Here is a 27,837-nt window from a genome sequence, read left to right on the forward strand (position 1 = left end):
CCAAGCTCTTGGCTTTATTCAGTCCTCAAGGCTTCATTCACTTTCCATGCCTTTTGAAAGAGCTTGTCCTCACCCCCTTCTCCCTCAAAAGCAAGATAAAGCATCTATTTCATCACTGCCCTCATTCAAGCCTCCCAGCTACCAAAGCTGAGGTTTGAAGCAACAACTGAAACACCAGCTGGCAAGCTGGGCACTAAGTACTGGCAACACACAGGGTGAAGAACATGTCTTCTTTGTAAGGCACAAGTACTCGAGCTGTTCCCTGGCTGTGTCCCTGGCAGGGAGAAGAGGGAGAACACGTCCACAGGGGTGTACAGTATGCCTTTCCCTGCTGTACCTGGCAGGCCTGAGCAGAAAGCTCTTTGTCCTGGCGTGACAATCTGTGAGCATCCTTAACCAGCAGGTGTGTGTGACAGCGCATGTGTGCAGGCTTGTGCGTGGTCGGGGGCACAGTCACTGGAGAGGAGGAAGGGGCTCTCGGAAGGTGGCTGAGCTCTCCAACATCCTCCAGACACGAGATGAAGGCTTGTCAAGGTGAAAGCTCCCTTGGGCAGGGAGCTAATACAGACAAACAGCTGTTAACAGGAACCAGTTTGTACATGAAAGAGTATTTATTGAAAACATGGTTACTGACAGGAAGCTCCTGGCCACTCTCAGGTTACAATCCTGGCTCACAACTGGGAGGGTTACCTTTTTTTTTTTTTTTGGCGGATCACATTTTATTTTTCCTCAAACATTCCATCCTAGGATAGGCAGATCTTATATAAATATATATACATGTCTGTATAAGTATGGCCTATAGTAAAGAAAATATATAGTACACTCTTCATTGGGCAGTACCACCATGCCAAGCGACCAATACTGAATGCCACTGTGCTCACACGTGTCCAAGGAGAGAGGCTGTGCGTGTGGTTTGTAAGTGCTGCAGCACCAGGGAAGCCCCACTGGCACAGCTGTGGCCTCAGCTGGCCTCAGCTGGCTCCCTGAAATCATGGCCAATGGCAGAAACCACAGCGCTGGGCTAGGAGGAAAGGGAGGCAAACCTCCTGAGGTCTGGCAGGCCAAAGGAAAGCAAACCAGAGGGGCTGCAGGGTTAGGTGGGAGGTTTCTCTCCGTGGAAGGAAACGATGTAAGTGTGGGAGGAGGGGAGTAGAATCTAGTGACCTCACCACAGTCTAGGCCCAGGCCTCATCTGGGCTCTCCCTGCAGAGTTCCTTGAGACTAGGAGGGTGGCTTTAGCCCACATGTCTCTGACTCACCTGGATAAGAGACTGAGAGCATATAGGGAGAAATGTCCATCCACCCATACAACTGCGTGGTCAGGAGGACCTGGTGGCCCTGGAAATCAGAGATGTCAGAGCCAGACCTCAGTAGCAGCAGCAGCACGTTGGCCCTGGACAAGGCCAGGGTGAGCCCTCACGAAGACGGCAAAAGCTACGGCAAGGCATCTAGTAAGCAAAGGTCGAGGCCTCCACTTGGATCTAAGACAGAGGCACAGCTCACCCAAAGGTAGCCTCTCCGAGGCTCTCAATACGCCCAGCACGTCTGTCCACTGCAGGCAGCCTTTCCTGGGCCAGCTCTTGCCCACTCGGGGATCCAGCCAACCAGCGAGCAGGCTCAGGGAGAAAAGGTGAGTGGTGGTTGTTAACTCTGGCTCAAGAAGCAGTTTCTTGGCCTGGAAGGCAGGGGCATCTACTGTCCACTCCTCATGGCCCGACCCCAGGCTCCACGGTGATGGGGAGGGCAGAGCACCCAGCCTTCACGACTCAGAGTAGACAGGGACCAAGAGGAAGCTCTGGGTGGTCCGAGGTGGGTTTGAGGAGTGACTGGCATTTACTGGCCACCACGGTCACTAGAGATTCTGTACAAGCAAAAGACAAGGCACCAGACTGTGAATGTTCCTCCTGGGCCCCACGTCCCTTGCTGGGCACCGTGGCCTCTGGCTCCAGGCTCAGCCATAGTGATAGACGAAGTCGTAGCTGCTGGGCTCCTTGGGCACGGGCGGTGGGGCCTCAGGGATCTGGATGTTCTCCAGGTCCAGCAGCCGCAGCTTCATCTCCATGCTCAGCAGGGTGTCCAGGTCACTCTTGGTCAGCTCGCTGGACATGTCCTTCCCCAGAAGGGCACTGAGGCCGTCAATCCAGATGCAGTACTATGGGGAACAAGTTGCAAAATGTCACCCGGCAGCCCCTGGTCAGTGGAAGGCCCTGGCAAGGTCTCTTTGCTGAGAAGGCTCACACAGTCTCTTTGGGCCCTTTTCAGTACAGGCAGGACTGATCTGGGTAACAGCAAAGAAAAACTGGGAGATCGTTCACTTTCTCAAAAGACCTTTTAGTTTTTATGAGGGATTTATACTTAAACTCCCTAAGGTAGTATGAAATATGATTAAAAAAAAACAAACCAATAAAGCAAAACAAGACCTGAGTATTGGGACATCAACTACCTGAAATTGCCCCCGAAATTCATAATGGTGGGGAGGAAATATATATTAGGTGAGAAAGCAGGACATACAAGGAATCACTGTAGAATCTCAATATTGTTTCAAAAAAAATAAATAAAAAAAAAACTCAGTCAATAAATGTTAAAAATAAGTACTAGAAAAATTGAACTTGAGGGTCTCATGATAAAAGGGAAAAAACAGAATTCTCAACTCATCCCTAACTCCTCTTGTTCCATTTTTGTCCATGACTTTGCTCACCTGTCTCCCACCTGCTAGTTCTTCATTTCTTCCCAGTAAAACCCCACTGGCAGCTCAGGCCCTGCCTAAGTGTCTTCTCTTCCAGAAGCCCTACCTCCAGTTCCCTCCAATGGCTCTCAGAGTTCACCAGACATGTACGCTTTCAAACACAGTTAATCTTCAATATTTAGTGTCTTCCAGTGCTACAGATGAAACTGTAGGCCCCATGTCAGGAGGGCCAGATCTATTTGGCTTCAAAGCCGGGGGTCAGGTCCACCACACCAAGTACCCAAGAGCCCTGAGGAGGGACGATCTATCAGGCTCACTTGGGTGGGTGGTCATGCAGAAACGGAAAGGAGGAAGGTTTCCCTAGTTCCAGGCAAGTTAAGTTATCCCTGGTTGACCCTGTCTTTCTAACGACAACTTATTACTGCTGCTAAGAGTGACACGGAGAACCCAGCTCAGGGGGAAGGACCCCCAGTGTAGCAGTTCCTCGGCGTCAATAGCCTTCATGACACATTGTGGGCCCCTGACTCTAGGGAGACATTCCTGTTCTGCCCACTCCTCCCCTCCAGCTGCAGAGTCACAGAGAGGGCCGGGCTGTCCAAGGCAGCACCACACCGCTCACCTCATACTTATTAGGTGCAATGAAGTTTAAGGTCTCATCGGGGTCATACAGGATGGAGAAAGCCAATTCCAACACCTCCTAAAGGAGAAAGGGTTTCAGGTTTCAGTTATTTGGAGCAATGGAGTGGTCTGGGCTCTATACACCAAGATCTTGGCCAAAGTCCTAGTAACTTGGCTGCCCCACCAAATGTGCTGATTCAAATGTGATGTCATCAAGGTCCCAGGGCTCGCATACAAGTGTGGCTGGAGATGAGACCTGGGTAATCAACCTTCACTTACCCACTCCCCACTCAAGTCACACCTAAGGTGTGGTGATACTTTCAAGATTGGAGAAAAGTCATTTCTCAACACTTGGAACCTCTGAATGACAGAGCCCATGACTATATTTCCTTAAATATATATCTGGGTAATTGAAATGAAAGCTTTAACAGTTTAAAAAACTACCACAACAAAAACAAATTATGGCCAAAGACAGGACAACTTGAGCATCAACACATAACTGTAATGGATTGAAACAAATACAATAGGCTTAAATCTATGAATTCATAATAATACTAAAAAACAAAAGAAAACAAATACACACAAAATAGGTCACTGTTGGATAATATCAGGGACATGACTCACTGTTTTAAAAGTGGGTACATAAAGGAAAGAATCAAGCATCTATCCTCCATTCTTATATAAGCTGAACCACTGAGAAACCATAGTAGTTGACAGCAAGTTTCTCTTCAGAGTAGTATGTCAGCTAATAAATGAAAACGGATGAGTGCACTGGAAGATCATTAGTTTGCAAACCTTAATTTACTAATAAAATGAAGCACTAAGTGTCAAGAGTCTGCCAACATCACAAAGAGTGAGACAACCAGACAATATAGGCTTCTTGACAGAATATAATACCATCTAGGAAGGGGTCTTGCCCCTCCCCCGCAAAACTCAAGCCTGAACTGGATCAAGCCCCTGGATCTCTCTCCCAATTTACAGATCTGGGACAGAGGAACAGGTTAAACTATACCACGAGGAGACAGTCAGCAGATTTCAGACTCTGGGAAACTACCAAACAAGCAACCTGGTTTCTTCAACTAACAAACTGCAGAGAGGAAAAAAAGAAAAAGACAAAACAGAAGAAAAGATGGAGGGGAAACTTATGATTAAGAAACTTAAAAGACTAATCACAATGTGTAGACCCTACTTGGATTCTGATTTAGCAAACAAAATTGTTATGAGTGTGTGTATGTGTGCGAATACACATAAACATTTACATTATTTTTATAGAGAGAAAAACTATGACATTTATAAGCCAATTAGTGAAAAATCAAACATCAATGGAATATTTAATAATGAATAATAACTTTTAATACCTAAAAGGTATGAAAAATGATATTGTGATTATGTTAAAAGAATCCTTATAATTTAGAGATATTTCCTACATATTTACAGATGAAATGATACAATACTTGGGATTTTCTTCGAAGCAATGAGGAGGGACAGGTGGGTGGGTGGGCTTTGCCACTGCTGATGAGGCTCAGCGAGGCGTAGGCGGGGGTCCTATCTGTTCTGGTGCATGTTCAAACTGCTCTTAATAAAACATTCAGGAATAATTTAAACAGAGATTGGGTGTGAGGGGCCACGCACCTCGAAAGCAACCACCACCGGCTGCACGCCAGGCATCACTGTGACAGCAGCTCAGACTCAGGACTGCCTCTCTACTCACCTTGTTTTGTTTCAGAGCACTTTTCTCCTTCATGTGGGGACAATCCTTCCCAGTGACAATGGCCTTAATGTCTGCAACAGGAACTGATAAATGAAGGTAATTAGTTTCCAGAGCTTTATGCTGCAGGTTGGCCCCTGCAACAGTGCTGGAAGGGATGCCCCAGCCCCCAGACTCCTGTACGAGCTCAGGGCGGGGGGCCTGTATCCTCCCTCCTCTGCGGTCCCTCCACGTGGACCATGGCCTGCTGGGCTGTGTCAAATCCAACTGGGGGGTCAGTTCAAGGCTTTTGCATTGTCTCCCTAAGGAACGGGGCCTCAGACACTCACCTCATTTCCACTTCACCGTAATGAAGGTGACAACCACCACCACCGCAAACAGCAGTGACAGCAGCTAATAATTATGCTTACACCCTGCCAGCCACTGCTCTGAGTGCTTTACATACAGATCTCATTCAGACAACAAGGAAAATGTGGCTATTATTCCCATTCCACAGAAGAATCCAAAGCAGAGAGGAGAATTAACTTGTAATTAATTAGAATTAACAGCAAAGCCAGGATTTGAATCCAGGCAGTCTGGCTTCAGAGCTTCTGCTCTTAACCATCGCCTGCCTTTAACTTAATCTTTCACAATCTGCAAAACCCATTCATATCTCTGATCTCACTGAATTCTCCAACCTGTGAGGTAGGCCAGGTAGAGATGTCCTCTGATCGATGGGGAAATGGGTTTTGAAAATAACCGTTTGAAAGAGCCAGGACTAAAACTCAGGTCTCCTGACAGTGAGTCCAGCTACCATGACAGAGAAGTGAACCTACTTTTCTCCTGCAGGGATTCGAATGTCACCTCCCCTTGTGGGTTGTCGTCCAAATCACCATAGTGCAGGACCTTGTGGTTCAGGGCCAAGCGGCAGTACCAGAAACGTTCTGGAACACAGGGGAAGCCGGGCAGGTGAGCAAGGACAGTTCTGGGAAAGGCCTGAGCACACGAGGGGCAAAAAGATGACTCATTCTCTGCCTGCTCCCTGCGGAGACCGTCCAGGCAGGTGCCCTCCCAGGGCAAGCGGCTCCGCACAGTGAGGACAGACAGCCCAGCGCCCAGGCCCTGGGCTCACCTTGTCTCCGGCGATTTCCAATCTTTCGGAAGCTGCTGCCCTCACAGAGCCTGTTCAGGCGCTGCTGCTTGATCAGCTCAAGGATCTCGGGCTGGATTTTCTCCCTCAGCTCCCTGGGGTGGACATGCACCCAAGTCAGCAGAAGGTCACAGGGACAGCAGAGCTTGTGAAGGGAGACGGAGCCGGCACCACCTCCCCACAACCCCCACCTCCCCGGCTCGGCACTCACACAATTGGCGGGGACTGGAAGTCATCCTGACTCATCCTCTCGGACTGGCGCAGTCGCAGAATCTCAGAGTAGCTCAGGCTACGCAGTTTGCTCTTGAACTGATCCAGAGAGTTGGGTTTGGAGGGCAAAGCTCGAGTGATCTGCTCTCGGACGACTTGCATAACCTGAGAGGAGAGACAAAGGCAGCTGCCCCGCCCCTGCTCTGACAAACGGACACCAGGCTCTGCCCTCCCCCGGGGCCCAAGCACAGTGGGGACCACAGGCATCTGCTGGCTGGGCGAGAGTACCGACTCTAAGGCACACCTTCTTAGACGGTTAAGCAGGACAAATGACTGATGGTGACAAATGCTTTATTTCACATATATTTCAACTAGTTACTGGTGTGGTGAAACGAGCTGGAGTCAGAAAGAAATGGGGTCAGATCTTGACTCTGTGCCTTACTCTGTTCCTTGAGCAAGTCACTTAACATCCTCAGGCCCCCACCTACTCATCTTAAAAGCGCAAGGAAGGAAGACACATCTGATATAGGCTGCTGTGAGGAACATGAGATGCTACGTGGATGCACAGTGCTTGGTACACTGTAGCATGCTCCAGATATGTGTTAGTTCCCTTAAAACAACGACAGCTAAAATAAAAAGCAGGGTACTATCTGCACATCCAGTCAACTCTCCACCAATGAAGGAAAATAAAGGCAAAATGTATAGGAAAAAAAGGCTACAGGGAAACGCATAAATATGGTCATCGCAAGTCGGGGAATTATAGATAAAATTTTCTTCCTTATAATTCACAAATGTTTTATAATGAGATAAGCAGCTTCAAAAGAGCCAGCTCCTAGATTGTCAGCTTTTGAGGGCCTAGCAGTGCTGTCAGGGGTGGGGTACTCAGAAAGCATGGAGGAGTGACTACTGGTAGGTAGTAGTACTCTAACACGCATGTCACACTGACCCACTCCGACCCCTCCCTAACATCTGCAGTTCACCAAAATGCAACAGTGCCTGCACAGAGGGGTGCTCAGGAAACCACAGCTATCACTGTTACACTTATTCTCCCGTCCACTAAGGAAGAGGAGAAGGGCGAGTACTGGTCCACTGGGCCAATGAGGGGCCCAGGGCACGAAGAGGGAGACACCTGCTCAAGGTTACAGAGTGAACTTAGGGTCTCAGTGCCTCCGTCTCTGACTCAGCACTGCAGCCCACGCTGTCTCCCAGCTCAGGGATTCCCCGGGCTCTGGCTAGCTGTCACAGACCGTCACAGGATGGTCTCAGCCCCTGGGCCTCACAGCTCTGCGACACTGACCTTGTTGAAGTCCTCGGCTGTGGCCCTCATCTCCTTCCAGGTCTTGTTCAACAGCTGGATGCAGATTCCAAAGAGCTCTTCAAACGCTCGGTCGTGGGTGAAGAACATTGGGTGGTAGTCGTTGCGCCCTTCGTTTGCTGCAGAAGAGAAGCAGGTCGAGGGTGAAGCTGGGTGTGCACTTCCAGAAACCTGAGACCCTCTGCTCCAAAGTCTGGAGGAACAAAGCCAACTGAGGACCCTGAGGGGTGTGTGGTGGGCCTTCCTGCACTTCCTTAGCTTTCTTTCCCGGGCACTTTCCCGTGGCCTGGCTCTGCTCTGGTACGGGCTCAGCTGGCCCTTACCACAGGGGTAAGTGGATGGTGACATCACTGTTGAACATGCTCAAATCACCAGCTCAAACAAAGCCACAGCCAGGACTCCCATAAAGAAGGGTAAGACGGCTTACAGCTCACTCAGTGATTTTTAAAAAAAGCACAGTCAGGCTGTCCAGTCCAGTGGACACCTAGACACCAGGCTCCTGAGTACAAGGAATGGCTGAAGGGAGAGGGGGAGCCGCACAGACTTACGCAGTTCCCCGACCTGTAGGATTTCACAGAGCATTTTGGTGAGTTCAATGGCACTGCGGCCAAAGGGGCACTCATGTTTGTCTTCACGGCTGCTGTTCTCCAAGACGATCTGTGGGGGGAGAGGAAAGGGAGGATGAGGGAGGGGGAGAGGGAGGCAAACCGTGTGGCATCAGCAAGGAGAAAGCTGGCCCCCAGCCTTTACCCGGATGTAGGTGTCTTGATGGACTTTAGCCAAGTACAGCATGTTGTCCAAGGCCAGCATTCCAGGAGGAGTCTGGGTAAAGTCCATTGCTGGGTTGATGTGGTTCTGGAGAAATAAAGAGACCCGACTTGAGGCTCGGCAGTATCCTGTGTGTGGTTTCACCTGAGGGGCTGCCAGCACTTCACGCTTCCTCTGTCGTGGCTCCTATGAGACTATATCCCATGTCTACTACGAGACTGTGAGCTCAAGGCCACGGGGCTGTGGCTGACTTACCTTGAGCCCCCAGCATTAGGTGTACTGCTGGGCACTGAGGAGGTGCCTGATAAGTATTTAATTGAATTAACTTCATTCTCAAGCTGTATCCTCACAAAACACCCACTCCAGCTTCTCAAAGACCTAGCTGCTTTGCCCCTCTCTACCCATGCGGCCAACCTCCCGGGCCCACCCACAGATGGGTTTGCTCCATGGGCCAAATGTTGCACATACACTTGTGAACCTGCCACAGACAAAGCAAACCAAGAGTCGAGGCCTCTCCAGCTTCTTAGTGTCATCTGTAACCATTACGTTACGAGGGAGGGTTGTTAGGGCTCTGTCCAGGCGGGACCTCTGACAGTCAGGGGAGAAGGTCTACTACCATCCATGCTCTGGGAAACTTACAGTAAATCCCAGCATTTTGTAGTCCTTCGTATACATGGCTTTGCGTTTTTCAGTCCCACTCCCAGGGGCGTTGCTAGGGTCAGACTCCGCATCAAATGCAATCCTCCTAAGTTCAAATATAATGTCTCTTTGAGCCTGGGAGGTGAAACAGACAGTCAGCAGGTGAATCAGTTAATCAAGGGAAGTAAGGAAAAGAAAGAGTGGGTCAGGCTTTTCTGGGCATAACTGGCCTCAATGAATCTGAGGAGGCATCACCTCTACCTGAGCAGGACAGAGATGGGGTTAGCCCAGAGAGTCACCCAGCAGGAAGGGATCACAGGGAGGCACACAGCAGGAGCTCAGTACGTGGGGTGGAAGGCATCCGATCAAAGAGCACACAATTTGAGCCAGGAAAGCTCTGTCCCACTGAGCACCTACCTGATCATTAGGGTCCATCTTGGTCATCATCCTTTCTTCCAGAAGGTTAAAGGTCAGGACTTGCAGGACGTATAGCTGATGGGCCATCTCGGTTTTGATTGGGCGGTTCCCTCGGATCACATGCTGGAAAAAGCAAAGGCAGGGAACAGAGGGTTGAATCAATATTCTTTTACTGAAGAGTCACATCCATGCTGGTGAAAAAGGAAGTGCTCCAGGCAGGGAGAAGGGCTTTCCTCCCCCACACAGGGACTTGACGTTCAGAAGGGGACGGAACCGGAATGGGCCTGACTCCTGCCAAGATGATTCACTGCAGGCCCAAAGGGCACCATCTTTTTTCCTGGACTGCCCTGGGCAGGGAAGCGGGATGAGGGGCGGAGTTTGTTCTATTGAGATGTGGGAGACCAGTGGCTGGACCTCACTCCAAACAATCCAGACAACAGAGAGTGCATGGAGGAAGATTTGCCTGCACCATTGAATGGTACAATTCTTTTGTTTTCTCTGAGAAAAATGAAAATGCTTTGGGTGGCCTTATCAAGCAGAGAGGTTTTGAAAATATCTTCTTTACATGATCTCAAGACACCCACACAAAGGGAGCAAAGAAAAGGGGGTGATATCTAATGCTCCTTGTCCAACCCCCTCATTCACTCCCTTCTCTCCCACTGGTGTCCCTCCCCTTCCCTCTGATCACTGTGTATGTCCCCCTCCCTGGGTTCCCACACCACGGCCCTCTCCCTCCTCTAACTCTGTCCTCCCCACTCTCTCCTCATCCCACTCAGCTCATCACCTCCTCCCTGATGCCCAGCCCACCTGAAATCCTTCACCTCCTCTCACGCTCCATCTTTGTCTTGCTCTACATGTGACACCCCTGCCCCTCTGCGCTAACCAACGCCGATCCCCTTCCTGTCTCTCGCCGTCCTGTTCTCACAACCATGGCAACCTCCTGCTCCCCTGTATTCCTCGCTCCCTTTCTGTCTCACCCACCATCTTGAAGCCTGTCACTCTTGGTCTTTTCTTGCCCAAATGAAGTTCTTGCCCGGTTTCCCACACGTACCACCCTCTGTGCCCTTCATCATTCTCTTACTCAGTATAGCTCGTCACTAGAGCTGTGCTGTCCAATATGGGAGCCGCTAGCCATACGACCTACATGCATCTAAGTCAGTTAAAATTAATTCAAGTTAAAAAATCCAGGTCCTCAGTCGCACTAGCCACATTTTAAGCTCAGGACGCACGTGCTAGTGGCCACTGTCCAGGGCAGAGTAGATACAGAACATTTCCATTATCACAGGATGGCCCACTGGACAGCAGCACTGCTAGAGCACTCTAACTCTAGATCAGCTCTTTGTAGAGCTTGCTCTGATTCTGGATCAATCTCTTCAGATCTGTGCATTCCAATTTGCGGCTGGTGAACACTTGAAATGTGGCTGGCCTAAATTGAGATGTGCTGTAAATATAAAACGCACACTGGATATCAGAGCCTTAGTATGAAAAACGAAAATGTAAAATACCTCATTAATAATTAATAATAAAAATCCCTCAATAATAACTGATTACATGTTGATATCACAGTATTTTGGATACACTGGGTTAAATGAAATACAGTACTGAAATTAATTCCCCCATTCCCTTTTTAATGCTGCTTCTAGAACATTTACAATGGAGTAGGCGGCTCGCATTATATTTCCACTGGACAGCGCTGCTCTAGGCTTCCTCTCTCCACCGTGCCACTCCAGAGAGTTCTTCTTTCCTCTGCACAGCCCAATACAGTAGCCACAAACTACAGGTGGGTATTTAAATTTAAACTGAAATCTTAAAGAATTACAAATTGAGCTCCCTAGCCACACTAGACACATTTCAAGTGCTCAACAGCCACCCGTGTCCTGGGGCCACCATTCAGGACAGCACCTCAACTGCAGGAGGTTCCACTGGACAGCGCTGCTCCTGGCCGGCCCCCAGCTCGTGTGCGGTGCCCTCACCTCCTCCCCGAGCGCTGTCCAGCTCCCTCCGCCACAGGCACGCCCTCTTGTCTCTCCAGAATGAGCTCTCTCTCTTCTCAGCTTCAGCTCAGTTGTCTCTCTGTCGCCCAAACTTACTTTCCATGGTCTGCTCCTCCTCTCCCTCCCTGCCCCAGGGTCTTTTCTCTGCCACCTCCTGCCCCCTCCACACCTCCTCCTGTGCCTCACTCCCAGCCTCTTCCTCTCAGTGTTCCTCCCTCTGCCACTCTGATTTCTCCCTACCTGTCTATCCTATTCCTTCCTCCTCATCTCTCTCCATAATTCATAAAGCCACTCTGAAGAGAGGTTAAAGTTAATGTGATATTGGTTTTCATTTACTTTAATCCTCCTTTCTCAAACTTAGAGACATCCTAGCGGGAGGGTAATTACTCGAGCCATCAATGGCTTAAAGAGGTGCAGCTCCAGTCCGATGAAGTCTTATTTGACTGTCAAGCATCTCGAGGCCTCTGCTGGCTGGCTCGACTCTGTTAAGCCCCTGGACTAAGTGAGCGAGCATTAACCTCTTCCTAGCCGACCATTTCACTCCTGAGTCCTGACACGGAACTGTCTTCTGTAGTAGATGGAATTTTTGCTTGTTCACCAGGTTTGTCCAGAAATGAGCTGAACTGCATTTAGGTAAATAATAAGCCTGGAAATTCATTAAAGTTCCCTCAGAAGGGCATCCACCCCCACACAGGAGAGGACGGCGCTCAGGTATGTGGATAAGGATGTGGGGACTCGTGTGGCAGGCAGCGTGGGAGCATCTGGTCAGGTTCCTCCTGCCATGCTGGCAGTGGGGCTGTAACCAGGGAGACGGCCCACAGGCAGGAGCCAGTTCTTGCAGGTGAATCTGGCGGGCTCTGTGTGGTTAGGGCAGCTGATCCCTCCACTTCACAAGTGCTCAGTGTTGCTTCTTGAATCCTATCACCTTTGTATCCTGTTTGCAGTGAAAGAACTGCTCGTGTGAGCTGAGTGCTTACCAAGCACCGGGCACCGTGCTAAGCCCTGTATATATATATTTTAGCTCATTTGAGCCTCACGGCCAGATGAGCAAATCGAAGCCCACAGGAGTTAAGTGAATTGCTCAAGATCAAAGATTGGTTAACGGCAGAGCGGGGGCTGCTGACTCCAAAGTTCATGTTCAGCATTATGAAGCCTTTCACACTTGACTCCTAATTTCTCATTTTATTCCCTTCACTGTGGTCTCCCAGTTTTATCTTGTTTTTAAAAACCTCCTTTCAATCCAGATCCTTGGGTCTCTTCCCCTGGCTCCCACCACCCTCACCCCCACCTCTGCTCTCCCCACGTAGCCCCCCTACATCCCCGTGCAGAGCAGGGACTGAGATCTCCCTGCAGACACCTCCCCCTCCCCACCAACTCCTGCTGTACTCTGCTCCCTCATACACCCCGCAGGAGACACCCAGATCTCGTAGTGTGATCTACAGTGCCAATCTAGTTATTGCATGGCCCTTGCTGAAGCCCCTCAGTTGCTTTCGGGAAACAGACCAAGGCCCTGCTTGAAATCTGGTCTTTCATCCTCTCCAGCTTCACTACAAATCCTCGCCCCACCCTTTACCCAGTCACACACTCCTTCTAGACAACCCCATCCCCACGCAGGAATTCCTTTTCTGACTGTCTGCTCACTTATCCTCAGCCTCACCTGAAGACAGGCCTCTCAAGCCTTCCTGACACGTCTCCTGCAAGCAGGACTGACTGCTCTTCCTCTGAAATCCCTACTAGTGCCCCACACGACTCAGGTTTATGACTAATGTCAGCTGAGTGAATTCCTCTTCCGTGCCTATTTTAAAACATTCCCTCTGGAAAAAAAATTTTTGGAGTTGTGGGGCAACAAACAGTATAGCAGGCCCAAGTATTTCCTTAGAGGCTCTGCAATTCCTGGTGGGATGGCCCCCCAGAGACAACTCTGCTCGCAGAAGATTACAAAACACAGCTTTCCAGTGTGAGAAGTGTTCAGTTCCTTTGATAACTTCCCTCTGAGTGCCCATCCCACTCCCTGGTAATTTCAATAATAGCAATAACACAACTATAATAATAGTAATAATTGCTGTTAGGAGTAACAAAACAATAATAGTAACAAAATATAGCTTGTTCTGGGAACTTACGTTGAGGATTATGGACCGAAGGTGCTTCTGTGCAAACGCATTGGCCATATCCTGCGGGGAAAAAGAAGCAAACATGAGGCAAGGTCGCAGCCATGTAGCTGTGACAACTATCAAGAGGAAGGTGATGTCACAGCTCTGGGGCTTTTTTCCCTTAAATTTGTTTTCCTGTCAAGTTAAAAGTGGGCAAATGGAAAAACATTCATAGACTATCAAATACACTTTAAACTCCGAAAAGTTCCCCACACATTGTTTTTGAGTACAAATTAACACAAACAGGGTTTCCTTTCCCAAGGGCACAATCAACTGTGTCATCTTCAAAGAGGGACAAAGACTACTTCAGGACGAGACACTTGTGTTACAAGGATGCTGGGCGATGGACAATGAGCACAGGGCACAGAGCAGCATGATGGTCCCCAAGCCACATGCACCGTTCCAGGCAGACACCACTGCCAAGGCTGGAACGGACTCTAACGAAACACTGACATCAAATCGAGGAAAGGACTTGGGCCCTAGCATCCTCCTCTAGCCCCCCAGCAACACACCAGCAGACGGAGTCAGGGCAGGATGGGCTGAAACAGCAGGTGGTCCGTGATTCACTTCTGACCAGTTTAGAGAACAATGTGTTGGGTGCTTTGGGGGTAATCTTTCATAATAGGGTCACTTTTTTTTTCTATGTTTGGTCAGATTTTGACAGTAACACTTTATTTATTTTACACACTCAGGAAATAAATTATCCTAAATTAAGTGAATCTTCCAGGGAATGAAGCTTTAAGGGTCTTCTCAGAACCATTATTTTGACCATTCTTATGCAAATCTTCTAAAAATATATACACTTCTTTATTTCTGAAGAGACTATAATGATTATAATTTAATCGTCGTCAAGGGCTTGGCTTCATCAAAAAAAAAAAAAAAACCATCAGTTACCATTCTGTGTTGCAACACTGTAATACCCTAAGAAGCTCCTGAAATGTGAAGCTATTTTCCCCTAAACAAAATGGTCCCAGATTACTGTGCTTTTAATTTTTCTGGCAGCTTTTCATAATTCTTCTGTCTCCTCCTTCCAATGTCAGCCATCACTTCTTATAATGTTAATTATTATGACTTCACTTTCTAAACTGCTGCCTTAATTTAATTTTATACATAATTCTAAATTAATGGGCCTGAGGGAGCTGTCACACCTCTCCCATGGAGCAGTATCTGTAAGTGTTGTCATTTTTCTCAGAGCTGGAAGGCTCTTCTCTCTCACTTATAGATTTCCAGCCATATTCCACACGGCTGACCCTCCCAGGAACATTAAGCTTTACTTTGTATTCCTGAGCACACATGGGCTGGCGGAGGAGGCAGGTAGACTAGAAACTTCTTTGGTAGCTATGGGATTAAATCCTGCTGTAGACCACACACCAAGTGGGGAATTGACAATGGTCTACTGCTAGAACATAAAGGCCTTTGACCAAAGTCTTCTCTGTGGTGCTGAGCAGAAAGCACTCATCCTCCTTCATATCCTTGTAAAGCCTACTTCTCTAATGCTCCCTCTAACCAAGAAATGAGCATCCAAATTCCCCTCCGTCAATTGCCTAAAGCTTTTCCAATTCCTACGGTCTAGTAAGTGTCCAAAAGGGTACGGATTTACCTTTACTTTTGGCTACAGCAGGCTGGAAAGCAATGCATACAGTTTCATCTAGATGAAAGTCACAGGCTATTTCTGAATTTGATCTTCCCTGGCTGAACCACAGACCATGTGAAGGCAGGTTACAAAGGAGAGATTGGGCCACTCACCCTGGGGCAGGCATCCCCTTAATCCTTTATGTGACTCTGATGTGCATTACTTCCTAAGTGTCCTGACAAATGAGATTTACAGCTTACAACCTTTCCCTGCATCTTGGAGTTCCCTGAACAGCTAGATCAGATCATGAGATTCTTGCCCAACTTTGACCTCCCCACCTGGAAGAGAGCGGGGCCCTTTCCACATGGCAGCACTACTTACAGTGACAGGCAGGTCTAGAGGATTAAGGTGCTTGTCCTGCCGGCAGAAAGCAAAACGCACAGAGAAAAGCAGATGGAATGAGCTTTCAGCTTACATTCAAAACAGGACTAGGAAGGAAGAGGTTAACAGAGCAAAGCCATCCAAGAAAGACAAGGACAGACAGAACCACAGATGCTCCTGGTCCTCCCACCAGAACTTTACAAGAACTTGGTACACGATCCGACAGGAATTTCAACGTACTGGGCCCATGGCATTGACAGAGAATGACAGTCTTTCTTTTCTACATCTCTTGGACCTCCTACCAGAGAAATTTAGAGTGGTAGTCCTGGAAGGGCCCTTAGCTTTTGATTTGGTCCTTTTATTTCACAGAAAGAGAAACTGAGACACAGAGAGGTAAAGGCACTTGCCCAGCAGTGGCAGGAAAAGTATGCAGCCTCGGGGGCCCTGGGCTCTTAGCTCGGCGCTTGCTCCACTGCCCAGCTGACCCTTGGTTTCCTCACTTGTGAAGTAGGGGTCTGGCTTCTTCTCAAGACATCCTTACAAAGTAAACGGGGCAGACATTTGTTGTCCCCACATTACAGGTGAGGAAACTGGGGTTCCAAGAAGTAGAGCAATTTGCTTCATGTCACACAGCTAATTCACAGGGAAGAAAAGTTTAGAACCTGGATCAGAGGATCTTCAAACATGAAACTTTGACCTAAGTCCCTCCACCCCTGCTTCCTTAAGCAAGGACCTCATTTGTTCCTGCCTCCTGGGACTCGGAGGTGATGCCCAGAGGGTCTCCTCTCCCTGCTCCTTGATCCTCTAACCCAGGGGTTCTCATACTAAGGCCAAATGACGTCTGACACCTGTCTGTGTATTGAAGGTCTTAGGAGGACAGCCACACCCACTTGTCTGCCTATTGTTCGAGGCTGCTTTTTGCTACAGTGGCAAAGTTGAATGGCTGCCACGTGAACCACAATGCCCACCAAGTGAAAAACATTTACTTGTCCTCGAGAGGAAGAAGTTTGCAGGCCTCTGCTCTGCCCTAAGACCCAGTTGGTTTCCCTCCTAGTTCCTCCCTGGGTCTTTCCTTAGCAGAGGCACTCTGATGGGTTCTGACCACAGAGGGACAGGAGGAAGGACTCTTGGGAAAATTATGGGAGGGGGGCGGGGGGGCGCAATGAGAAGTCTTCTCTCGGAAGAGCCCAGATGAATAGCTTGAAAAGACAGCCACAGACCTGTCGCTTGTCCTCAGGGGCCTTCAGAAAAAGTGCGTTAATCAGTGCAATGGCGTAGGTCTGAATCTCCTGGTTGGAGCTGTGTCAACAGAGAAAGAAGGCAGAGGGAGATTAGAAGACTGACCAGCAAGACGATACTCAGAGATGGTTTAAAACAATCATGTGCAGACTGTAATCAAATAATTATCCGAAGCTAAGTCTCAAAAGCTTTCAAAGAGGGCAGACTCCCTCACTCAGCAATTCCACTAACAGGAATTTACCCAAAGACAGTTATCAGAGAGCAGTGCAAGGAGTTTCACTGAAGTACTATTAAAAAAAGAAAGAACGGTAAATAATGCAAATGTCCACAGTAGCAACTCTGTGCATGTATGTTGAAATTCTAAGCAGCCGTTAAAAATCATGTTTTAGCAAAAAGGCTCTTCACCTGGGATTAGGGATGGGCTTAGAGCGTCTGTGAAAACTGGAAATGGTGCATTCCATGAAGCTGGCGGACTGCGTGACATTTTTTCCAGGGAGGTCAGAATCCATATTAGATTTTCAAAGGCATCTGGGATGCAAAAAATTTTAGAACTACCCTTTTAGAAGGTTCCTTGACATGGGGAAATAGTCAAGCTCTATTATTCTGTAAAAAAGTCAAGGCATGCATAGAATGTGTCGTAAGATTCCAACTTTGTTAAAAAACATGCATAGGAAAAAAAAAAGACCAGTGGGACAGTCACTTTAATGTTAACAGTGGTTATGTGTGGAGGTGGGATAATAGGCAAATGATTTTTTTATGTGTGTTTTTCTGTATTTTCAGAGTTTTCAACTATGAAGTTATTTTATTTGAAACAAACAAAATAACTACAAGCCTTCTCTGGAATCTCATAATCCTGCCACTTGAGGTCGTCGTGGGTGCATTCTGTGGTCTTCTTTTCAGAGGGGCTGCTGGGCTTCCTAGTCAGGTGGGGCATAATGGACATCTAAAGGAGGGCAGGCACTAAGTGTCCCTCAGCCCAACAGCAGAGGACATAATTTTTGGGGACAGCAAAGGGCTGAAAGTTTTCATAGACTGACCCCTAAGAAATGCCATGCTCTCCTACCATCCCTAAGGAGGTAACCGGGTCATTCTCAATTCAGAAACAAAGAAATCTGAGGTCAGGAAAATCAGAACTCTCCACCTGGAGTTTGTATGTCCCCCTGACTTCAATCAACCTTTCTCACTTTCTGGGCATGAAAACAGAGGCTGAAGAATTCCTCAGAGAAGTGACAAGGAGAAATCAGAGCTGCAAATCTCCCTGTGCTTTCTTTTTACTTGGACGAGTGGGAAGGTACAGGCTGAGAGCACAGCTGAGTGAAGACAAGGCTGCTGTAAACAAGCAACTCCGGCTCCCCCTGGGACCAGCAGGGCGTTCTGTCAACGGCCCGTATGCCAGGAGGGAGTAAGAGTTAGGAAAGAGTCAGTGGTGTTATCACCACCCCTGTTTTGGGAAGTCCAGTCCCCTTAAATTGTGTGGAGTGTTTGAAAGCGAAGTAAAAAGAATGAGGAGGAGAGGAACAGGGCTCCAAAGGGTTCATCTATCTTCAGTTTTGGTTTACTGTCTGGTAAAATGCTTCATGATGAGATAAGTTTCTTAAAAAAACAGACAAAAGCAAAACCCTTTTGAATTTATTGAATACTTATCCTTTGCTGGCCTCTATGCTAGACCTTTTATCTCTTTTGATCCTCACAAGTCTGAGAGGTGGGGATGATTAACCTCAGTCTAGAGACAAGGAAATTGAGGCCAGAAGAGATTAGGTAACTTGCTGAAGGCAGAGACCTAGTTTGCAGTAGAGCCTGGATTTGAACTCACGCCCTATACAATACTTCTTACTATCCCCCAGCAAGAGTTCAGCAAGAGTTCATTCAACAAATACTAATTGCTCTTCTACTTAAATTAAAACAAGGGATACAAAAATGACTGGTCCCTGTTCCCAGAGAGCTCAAAGTTTAAAATGGGAAACAGATAATACAAATACAGTATTTTATATAAATATAATTGTCATAGGTACAAACAGAGGCTATTTGGCCCACAGACGAGAAGGCATCTAATTCTGTCTGGTACCATGGTGGGAAAAACTTCACTGTATCCTACGAGGTGAGGAGAGTTATAGAGGATTTCAAGCAGGAGCATACAGGAACAGGTCTGAGTTATGGGAGGAGTTCTGGCAGTGGAAAGGGGATGAGTGGATGAACAAGCAGACCAGCATCTTGGAATACAAGCAAAGCAGAAGTAGAACTGGAAGACTTAAACAGAGAAAGAGGGGAGAAGAGAAGAGGGAGGGTAGGGAGGCTGGGCAGGGTCTCTACTTACACCTGGAGGTGTGAGATGAGCTGTCCCACGGTGATTTCCTCTGCAATCTTCTGGTACAGACTCTGGCTATTCAAGACCATGCTTTCCAGGATGGCCAGGGACCTCTGAAGGATTGACACATCCACCGTGGGCTGGCTCACGTACCCTGCAATCTAAAGCCAGGGAAGGCAGGCCAGTTAGGAAGCTCAGGGCCCCAGAAAGCTGAAGGCTTAGGTCTTGGACTGCCTGCTCACCAAGGCTCTCCTCTTGGTTGTGCTGCCCACACTTGGACAGCTGTCCCTGAGTAGGCAGAGGTATCTCATTTATGGCTACCTTGGCCAATGTGCCAGGGAGTCCCTAGGCATGGATAGCTCAATTTCAGATTACAGTATCCAGTCAACTGTGCTTCTTTAAATCAAAGGACTTAATTCTTTGTTTTCAAAAGAAGGGTTCAGGCATGAGAAAGTGGAGGGTGGGAAGCAGAGGATCTGACTGATACTGGGGTCTCATTTGCTCTCCATGACACTTCGTCCCCATATACAAGTGGAACAGCAGGGACCTCGAAGTCTTGTAATCTAGTCCCTTTTCTCAATCACCATTGACACATGTGTATCCTTGACACATGGTCATTTCACTTTTGCCCAAATATCTCCAGCATGGGAAGCTCTCAACATCCCAAGCCAATGACAGGCGTAATTCTAGGTCAGCAGATATGTCATTCTTTGGTTTTAATTCAGCTTTCTGAGTTGACACTGACCCTCCTTGTAGAATAAAGGAGGACAAAACCAGAAGTATCTCTTCGCACCCACTAAGTTCAATTTGACAATCAAACAGGCTACCTTGCAGACTTGTAAACAGAAGACAGAGTAGTAAACATAAGGCAAACGAAATGAACATTTTTTTTTTTTCTAACCAAAGAGGAGGGAAGGCTCAGGAAGTAGGTCAGAAGACTGAGGGATGGTTCTGCTTGGCTGGCTGGCGCTAACCCAAGGCTCACTGACAATCCAGCTCCACTTTGGCCATATGCAGTTGTGAGAACACAGTTCCACCTTCTCAGTGCAGGCCCTGTGAGTATAACGAGGTACATCTTTCAGGAGCCACAGGAAGGCCAGAGCCTGAGGATGAAAAATCTGGCCTCAGGGACCAGAGGCCGACCCTTACTGGAACAGCTGTGTTGCCTGCGTGTCCCCTCAAGCCTGGAGAACAACTGGCAACTGAGGGAGGAGAGAAAGACGGAATGTTAGACGCCTCACCTGCTTAATGAAGGTGATTGAAACCATGTCCCAGGAGACAATGCCATGGTCCATGAGCTCTAAGAAGGCAGTCAGGGTGAATGCCAGCATCTCACTGTAGCTGAGACATGTACAAAACACACACACAACAACGCAGTGGTTCAGAACCGGGGAGCACAGGCATGAAGGCAGCCACAGCAGGGACAGATCTCAACGCCAGCACCGCGTGAGGAACCGGCGGGCGCCACTGGGAGCCAGCACCTGTGCAAACACCTGGCCAGGTGTGGAGCAGGTTCCCCCCACGCATCTACCACTGAGGAAAAGGCTGCTGGGTCTCAAGGAAACTGGATCATTTATCCTTTTCCCAAGAACAAAAAAGACATCAGACCTTTGTCAAACCCAACCCTTGGTGGCGGGACCTAAGGGGGCTTATGTCCCAGGTTCACCTTTAAGGCCAGAGGGCGGCAGAGTGCAGGGGAAAAAGGGTTGAACTCTGGACATGGGTTCAACTCCTGTTCAACTATTTACTAACTGTGCAAATTTTATGTTTTCAAACTTCTATTTTTTTTCTTTGTAAAACTGAGTTCATCTCACAGCATTAACCTCACGCGGTTGTGGCGAGGACAAGATGATGATGTATGTGAAACCCTTCCACAGTGCTGACGGAGAACAAGGGTAAAATGTTTTCTCCCCTTTGTCTCCCCTCTGTATACATTTCATCCTTTATACATCTGTACAGTGCTCTATAATCAACAAATTATATTCCCATTTACAAAGCATGTTCTGGTCCATTCTTGTTAACAATACTCCTCAGGACAATATAGCCAGGGAGGTATCACTCCTATTTTAAAGAGGAAGAAATGAAGGCCAATCCTGCACTCCTGGGACACTGCAGAACTCCTGGGTCGGTGCTGATGGCAGCCAAAGCCTTCAAGATTTCAATGCAGCTGGAAAATCCAAGATTTCGAACAAATACCCAGGATCTGTTGCTCAATTTGGCTAAAAATTTCAGTAGCTGATCCATCAGCTAAAAGAAGACTTCTGACTCCCTCTCTGCCAGCTTAGGTTCCACAGGCTTAGAAACTAAACATCTGTTTATTCACTGCTGATAATGGCAAGGCAGTTTCCCGCCACGTTCACCTTGGCACTGGAGTTATCACAAAGATGTTCATGGTGCATCGCAAAGTTCTAGATCTCCCTCTCCCTGTGAAAATGGGCAGTAGGGAGATGGCGAATTGGTGGGGGTGAGCTATGGTAAACACAGAGGAAGGCCTGTGCTTGTCTGTGTGCATATGGAGCGAGGGGGTGACTGGCGAGGGAGGGAGCAGGGGCAAGGTTAAGAATAGACAGATACCTGTTCTAGGTGATACTGACAGTCTGCTCCCTAACCTCTGTCAATCATTTTCCAGAAATGATTTCAGCCATGCATTGACCTCTCTCTTTCTGACTTCTGCAGCCCTGATTTTCACTCCTCACTTGGCACAGTACTGTTTTGTACCATCATTTAATTTGTGAGAGCCCAGCTAGACTACAAGAATTAGGACCACAATAGTGAATTCTACCCCTCTGTGGGGACCCTGATGCTTGGCGCGCTGCTCTGTATACAGAAGGTGCTCAATAAGCTCATTTGACTCAATGGAGGTGGGACTAGGATGCCCTGCGGAGTGTGTGGATCTCTGAGAGTCCCCATAACAAGACCTCAGAAACACTCACTGGGACAAGAGCTTGGTTCCACTTTCCACGAGCCGCGTCAGCACAACAATGCCATCCATGTTGATGAACTCAGTGGCGAAGGTCACATCAGCAGAGAGCTTGGCCAGCTCCTTCATGGCATCCAGCCGGGTCTCCATGTTGGACGACTGGGTCCTCTCCATCAGCTGGCGTGCAGCCCGGGACTGTGAGACCAGGGACAAGATACATGCCATCTGCGCCTTGTGGCAGGTTACTGCTCTGTGAATAGCTCACAGGGGCCTTTCTGTGGACTTCCAAGCCTGAGGCAGAACTATTTTTTCACACTGCTTAAGATTTGCTAAATAAATGTTTACTGAATCAATTAGCGTATCCCCAGTATGCCAAGACCAGTCTGTGGTTACATTCATCCTTCCTGTACCACTCTGGTCTACGGATTAAAAAACTCACCAAGGGAATACAAGGGAGATTGGGCGATGACAGTCCACTAACTACAACAAGTCACAAAGAAACAGACATTGGTTCAATATAGGAGAGCTTCCTATTAATTAAAGCCGTCAGACAGTGGAAGAAGTTGTCTCTTTAAGTACTGGGCTCTCGGTCACTGGAAGCAATCAAGGACAACCTGGACAACCACCTGTCAAAGATGCTATCAAAGGGATTCTTGCACTAGCGGGGAGAATTAAATGTGATGACCTTCAAGAGCCTTTTCAATCTGAAAATGTGATAAGCCTGAAAATTTTCTTTAACTTTCCTTCAAAGCCTGTATCATTGTTCCTCAAAGTGACAGCCCTGGGGAAGTTTTTAAAATGTCAAGGGGCCAAAACCAGCTAATTTCAAAATAGCTTTTGAAGATGATGGCTGGTTATGGAGCCTCCTCCTAGCACGGGAACTTTTCATAGGGGAACAGCCGCCCGCTTCCTGTAAGCAGCGGCTATAATCCCTCCTCTCGTGTTCACTTATCTTTACTGTTGCTGAACTTACTACCTTTATAGTTGCTGCCTCACAATTGACCTTTTCATCATTCTCTATTTTTTTGTGCATTAATTTAATGTTCTCGGTTGGAATGGAAGAGTCTGGAGAGAAAAATGCTCCTGGGGTCTTTATCTTCCTTACAGTGCTAAGCAAGCGACCGGAGCCCAGCTTCTGCTGCTGCCAAGGAGGCAGGCCTGCCCGGCTCTCTCCCTTTCCCTGTAACAAAGACGGCTTTTTACCAGCACACTGCTGGTGAGCACACAGAAACCCTCCATTACCTCCACGCTGGAGAAAATATGCTCCACGAGAAAAGGTCACAGGACAGAACAATTTGAAGAGCACTGGTCTGCATCACAGTTAGAAGCTTCCAACTCCAAATGTTAGTTTTCCTCTCAAGACAGCCATTTCTGGGCCGCCACCTCCTGCTCCAGAGAGATGTGCTTCCGGGAAAATCAGCTACTCTGGGTGAGAGGTCTGTAAAATGCCTTGGCACTTCTATAAAAGTGCACGGCTTGCAGACTGCCACATTAAACTAGCAGAGCTTAGAGGGGAGAAATGAAGTCCTCAGGACAAGAAGAGCTCAGGAGGAGAGAGGGGAGCAGAACACTGGCCTAGAGGCGAACACACCTGGGTCTGAGAGGTGCCTGCCGTGTTTCGGGCTGTCAACGGCTGGCGAGGTATTTAACTTCTCAGTCTGTTTTCTTGTCTGAGAAACGAGGCTATCAAGAGCGCTCATTTCATGGGGTTTGCCAAGATTAAGTGACATCATATACGTACAGTAGTTAGCAAAACAGAGGTGCTCAGCAAATGTTAGCTGCTTTACTCCACACCTCCCTTCCTCTTGGATGGCTAGTCTCTCACCTCACAAGAAAACAGGTGCCATCATGCCCTTAATTTTGGCAGCCTTTCTACAAATGTACCTAAGCTGCCCCCACAACACTGGTCCTCCTCTGAGGCTGAGCAGTCAGGGCAAATCCCTCCCCTTGGGCTGTGGGCGCCTCCTGTCCTGACCTAGTAAGGTTCTGTTCCATTACTTACCCTCTCTTTCCTGCACCATCAACCTTCCTCTCTTCCATCCTAACATAGTTTCAGGGACATGTACAAAACTGTGACAGAAGTTAACCACTGTGAAGGGCTGGAGGAGGCAGGGAGCAGGGTAGAGGAGGGACAGGAGTGGGAAGGAGACCTTTCACCGTATCTCTGTCAAACCTTTTTGATTTTAAAACACACGAATGTTTTTACCTCTTTTCAAAAAGCGTATCTTTTCAACTCCATATCCCAAGCCAGGACTTTCTCTAGCTATTTCCTTTTGTAACCAAGCTTCCTGATAACATAGCAAACTCAAGGTCCTCTTACACTCAAACCTCTGCAGTCTGGCTGCCACCCAAGCATCCCAATGAAACTGTTTTCATGAGGATCACCAGTGACTGACTGGTTTTCCAGATCACAGACTGCTTTTCTGTCCTCAGTTTACTCTCTCCCTGCTCACTGCAGACCACGTCGTCCTCCATCCTGACACCCTCACTGTCCTCAGCTCCTAAGCCATTTCAAACTCATTTTCTTTCTACCCTTCTGGGGGCTTCCTGAGTCACCTTGCAGGGCTGCTCTTGCAGAAATCAAGGAGCCATCCTGGATTCTCCCACTCTTTCCACAGCCTGTGCATGCCCTCCTTCACCAAGTCCACCTCCAAGTACCTTTCCTGCCCATCTTCTCATCTCCACTGCCATCACCTCCATGGGCTGTTGACACTGCTCAACACTGCTTCTCAAAAATTCCTCCTACCACAATCTTCCTTTTTTCAGCCCATCTTCCACAGTCACTAAAGTGATCTTTCTAAGACGTAAATCTAAGCATAACATACCTTCCTGCTTGAGCTCTTTCAACGCCCCCATGTTGCCTTCTGGATAAAGTCCACCCCATACACAGGCCACCCAGGAACCTTCAGCTGGCTTCTGGTTGATTACCACGGGTCCTCGGCCACTCAGCGTTCCTGCCTCACCCAGACAAAGCACATCTCTCTGCTTGGAATACACTTCCTTTTCTTCTTTCTTCAGGTCATTCTTGCTTATCCTTCAGCATCTGAGCCAAGGGTCCCCTTCTCTGGAAAGGCTTTCTGGGAATCTTCAGGCTAAGTTAGGTGGTCCCTTTTCTGAGTTCCCAAAGTTCCCTAAGCAACTTTCTCTCAAGACCCCTGAGAGAGGCCTTATATTGTATTTGTTGGCTTACTCTCAACCAGGCTGTCAGAGCAAAGATTGGGTTTTCAGCCTTCACAAGTCTTAGTTTCTAGAACAGAGTCTGTTCCATGGTAGGTGTTCATACATGCTTGTCAAATAAAGGAATTCCTAAGGAAAGTGAATACCTACCGGGGAGATAGCCAGCTGGAGGATTGTCCCATTCTTAATGTCGCTGCGAGTCTAGGTAGTAAATAGAAAAAAAGAGCAGCTGATAAACTAAAATTGTGCACGCAAGCTGAATCAACAAGAACATTCTTTTTTTTTAATAGGATCATGCTATCTGTTTTTTTAAATGAGTTTTTTTTTCTTTTTCTCTTTTGTTTCTCCCTTGACAGAAGCACTGTGGATTGAACCCAGGACCTCATGCACGCCAGGTACACACTCTACCACTGAGCTATACTCCCACCCCTCCTTTCTGTCATTTTTAAAGTAGTTGTAACTGAAACTCTTCAGTCAGGCCCTCTTCTCCTGCTTATTTCTTGGCAAAGAACTTCTAAGATCCTTTACAAGCACCTCTCAGGAAGCAGAAGCCGCATTTTCCCAGCCACCACAGGAGAACAAGGGCTGGCACTCCCTGATCTGCCCAGGAAGCAGCTCTTACCCTGTGAGTGGATGCACCCTGGATGTAAGGAGGGAAAACAGCCCGCCCCCTTGGCTGGTTCCCTTCAAAGCAAAGCCTGTACTGGTTTTGCTTCCCCGGTACTAACCTGTTCGGTGATGTAGAGCTGAGGACCATCTGCGTAGCGGAGCGTGTAATACTCTGGGTTTGGCAGTGACCACCTATGTAAGAGAAAAACAGTACAGCTCGTTTGGCCATGCCTCGGAGCCTGTTTAGAAGCTGCAAATAAGTAATTTTCAATAGAGCTGCTTAAAGGAATGGGTGGTCTATTTGAAGTACAGGGGAAAGAAAACAAAGCTCTGGGTTGAGACGTTGAACAGTAACCCCCTCAGCCTTCTGTAAAGACTGGCCCCACAGTCGGTGGCTAATAATTCACCACGGGTCTCAGATCCCACCAGGACCTCAGGTGGGGCACTGTTGGGCTTAAAGGGAAAACTAAAGATTGATAGGTGGTCTTAGGGCCGTCCCCACCTGCTATACTTCCTTCCTAAGACAATGATCCACAACAGCCCCGCCCTGGGGATCCTTTGGCAGAATTCCCTTCAAGGTCTGGCAGTCGCCTTAGTCTTCTGTCTGTCACAGTCCAAAACGAGGGCAGTTTCAACTTACCCATCACAAACTTCCTTGATGATGGATGCCAGGGGCCGTTTCTGAAAGAGAAAGCGAGAGAGATTCTTCACCAGCAGCCCCATCCCAGCAGTGCCAAGGCCCATATGAGAGGGTCTGCCAAGCAGGGTCAACCTGCGGCCTGAGCACGGACTTCTTTTCTGAGAGCTTTTCTCAAAGAGGAAGCCTCTCTAGGTCCTGGGGACCAAACTTCCATAGGGTGGGACAGACCTCAGCTTTCCTGCCGCTGGTTCTTACTCATGATGTGAGTGGTCCCCACCCCTAAAGACATCCTCTGCCGTGCACTCCCCAGGCCCCTCTCCTTGCATTGCTACTCCTCATTTCCAGAGTTTACCTGGTCGATTTCGAGGAGCTGAGCATTAGCACCTGGCCACTCAATGGCCACTTTGACGATGTCTGATGGTGGTGGCATCGTCCCCACTGGGTCCTGCTTCTCTAAGACACACACACAGACACAGCTGCGTGGGAAGAAAGAATCAGAAAGAAAGAAAAGGTCAGAGTTTGCCTTCATTTTTCACTCTTAGTACTTATTTCAGAAAATCGGAAAATAGTGTCCAAAGAAACATATGGAACTACTTGGCTTGAATTTTTCTAGATCACACTACACCTTTTCTTTGGGGTTTTAGTCTCTTTAGATTAAATCAGCAAGTAGAAATGGGACAAACCTATCTATCAACTGTAGATAAGCCAGTAGCAGGATCTGCCAAAGAGACACTTCAGTTTAAGGGCCAGGAGGGCTCTGCGGTAGGGGAGCATATTTACTGCAGTCTTGTCCTGGGACCCTGAGAGGGAGAAGCATATGCCCTAAGACAGATAAGAACAGACACAGCCTTTTCCTGGCTGAGCAGTTGGCTGACGGAGCCAGCTTGCTCTGTTCCGCAGTCATCCCAGGAAGAGCCCGGAGTCAGCAGGGCTGGGCCAAATGCTCTCTTGCTTCCTCCCTACTTATTGCTGCCATTCTTTCCCTCTCAAAGGACACAATGTGGAGCCTCCTCTGTGTGGGATGACACAGAGTTCAGAAAATGGGGAAGAGAAATGGGACAGGAAATGCTATTTTAGTCCCAACTGCCAAGGGCAAGGGCGGCTGAGAGCACAAGTGTAGGGAGATGAGGATACCCCCACACAAAGGTCCCACTCTAGGAGGACAAGGCTCTGGAAGAACCTCTGACCCCCTCCCCCACTGCTCTCCAAAATAAAGGAAAATAAATCATTCAGAACAAGTCTGTAAGATGGGCCCATGTGACTGGTATCCTAGGCAACTCTGTTAGCTTAGTGGTGCTCCAAGCAGTAGCTAAAGCATCCTCTCTCCAAGGTCTGATGAAGGGAAGTCACTCCACTGAT

The 27,837-nt window shown here is 48.1% G+C and overlaps 1 protein-coding gene across 6 annotated transcripts in view; it reads right to left on the reverse strand.

The window, feature by feature from the left end:
* Positions 1–592: 592 nt before the first annotated feature.
* ELMO2 (engulfment and cell motility 2) overlaps positions 593–27,837 on the reverse strand; it is a 37,655-nt gene continuing 10,410 nt past the window's right edge. The window contains exons 2-21 of one of the 6 annotated variants that reach the window (XM_072944319.1): positions 26,831–26,957; positions 26,479–26,519; positions 25,958–26,030; positions 25,380–25,430; positions 22,066–22,247; positions 20,374–20,473; positions 19,142–19,293; positions 16,809–16,887; positions 13,605–13,655; positions 9,491–9,613; positions 9,074–9,208; positions 8,417–8,521; positions 8,215–8,323; positions 7,649–7,785; positions 6,353–6,516; positions 6,124–6,236; positions 5,828–5,935; positions 5,016–5,098; positions 3,306–3,383; positions 593–2,152 (exon numbers count right to left, since the gene is read on the reverse strand). In XM_072944319.1, the coding sequence (XP_072800420.1) occupies positions 1,952–2,152; positions 3,306–3,383; positions 5,016–5,098; positions 5,828–5,935; positions 6,124–6,236; positions 6,353–6,516; positions 7,649–7,785; positions 8,215–8,323; positions 8,417–8,521; positions 9,074–9,208; positions 9,491–9,613; positions 13,605–13,655; positions 16,809–16,887; positions 19,142–19,293; positions 20,374–20,473; positions 22,066–22,247; positions 25,380–25,430; positions 25,958–26,030; positions 26,479–26,519; positions 26,831–26,908 (2,163 nt within the window). In that variant the 5' untranslated portion in view covers positions 26,909–26,957 and the 3' untranslated portion in view covers positions 593–1,951. Of the gene's footprint in view, positions 2,153–3,305; positions 3,384–5,015; positions 5,099–5,827; positions 5,936–6,123; positions 6,237–6,352; positions 6,517–7,648; positions 7,786–8,214; positions 8,324–8,416; positions 8,522–9,073; positions 9,209–9,490; positions 9,614–13,604; positions 13,656–16,808; positions 16,888–19,141; positions 19,294–20,373; positions 20,474–22,065; positions 22,248–25,379; positions 25,431–25,957; positions 26,031–26,478; positions 26,520–26,830; positions 26,958–27,837 lie in introns of those variants that run through there. The other 5 variants (XM_015237758.3, XM_072944321.1, XM_072944322.1 and 2 more) reach the window with 5 other exon arrangements.

Source organism: Vicugna pacos, chromosome 19 (genome assembly GCF_048564905.1).
Source record: "Vicugna pacos chromosome 19, VicPac4, whole genome shotgun sequence".
Taxonomy (NCBI): Eukaryota; Metazoa; Chordata; class Mammalia; order Artiodactyla; family Camelidae; genus Vicugna; species Vicugna pacos.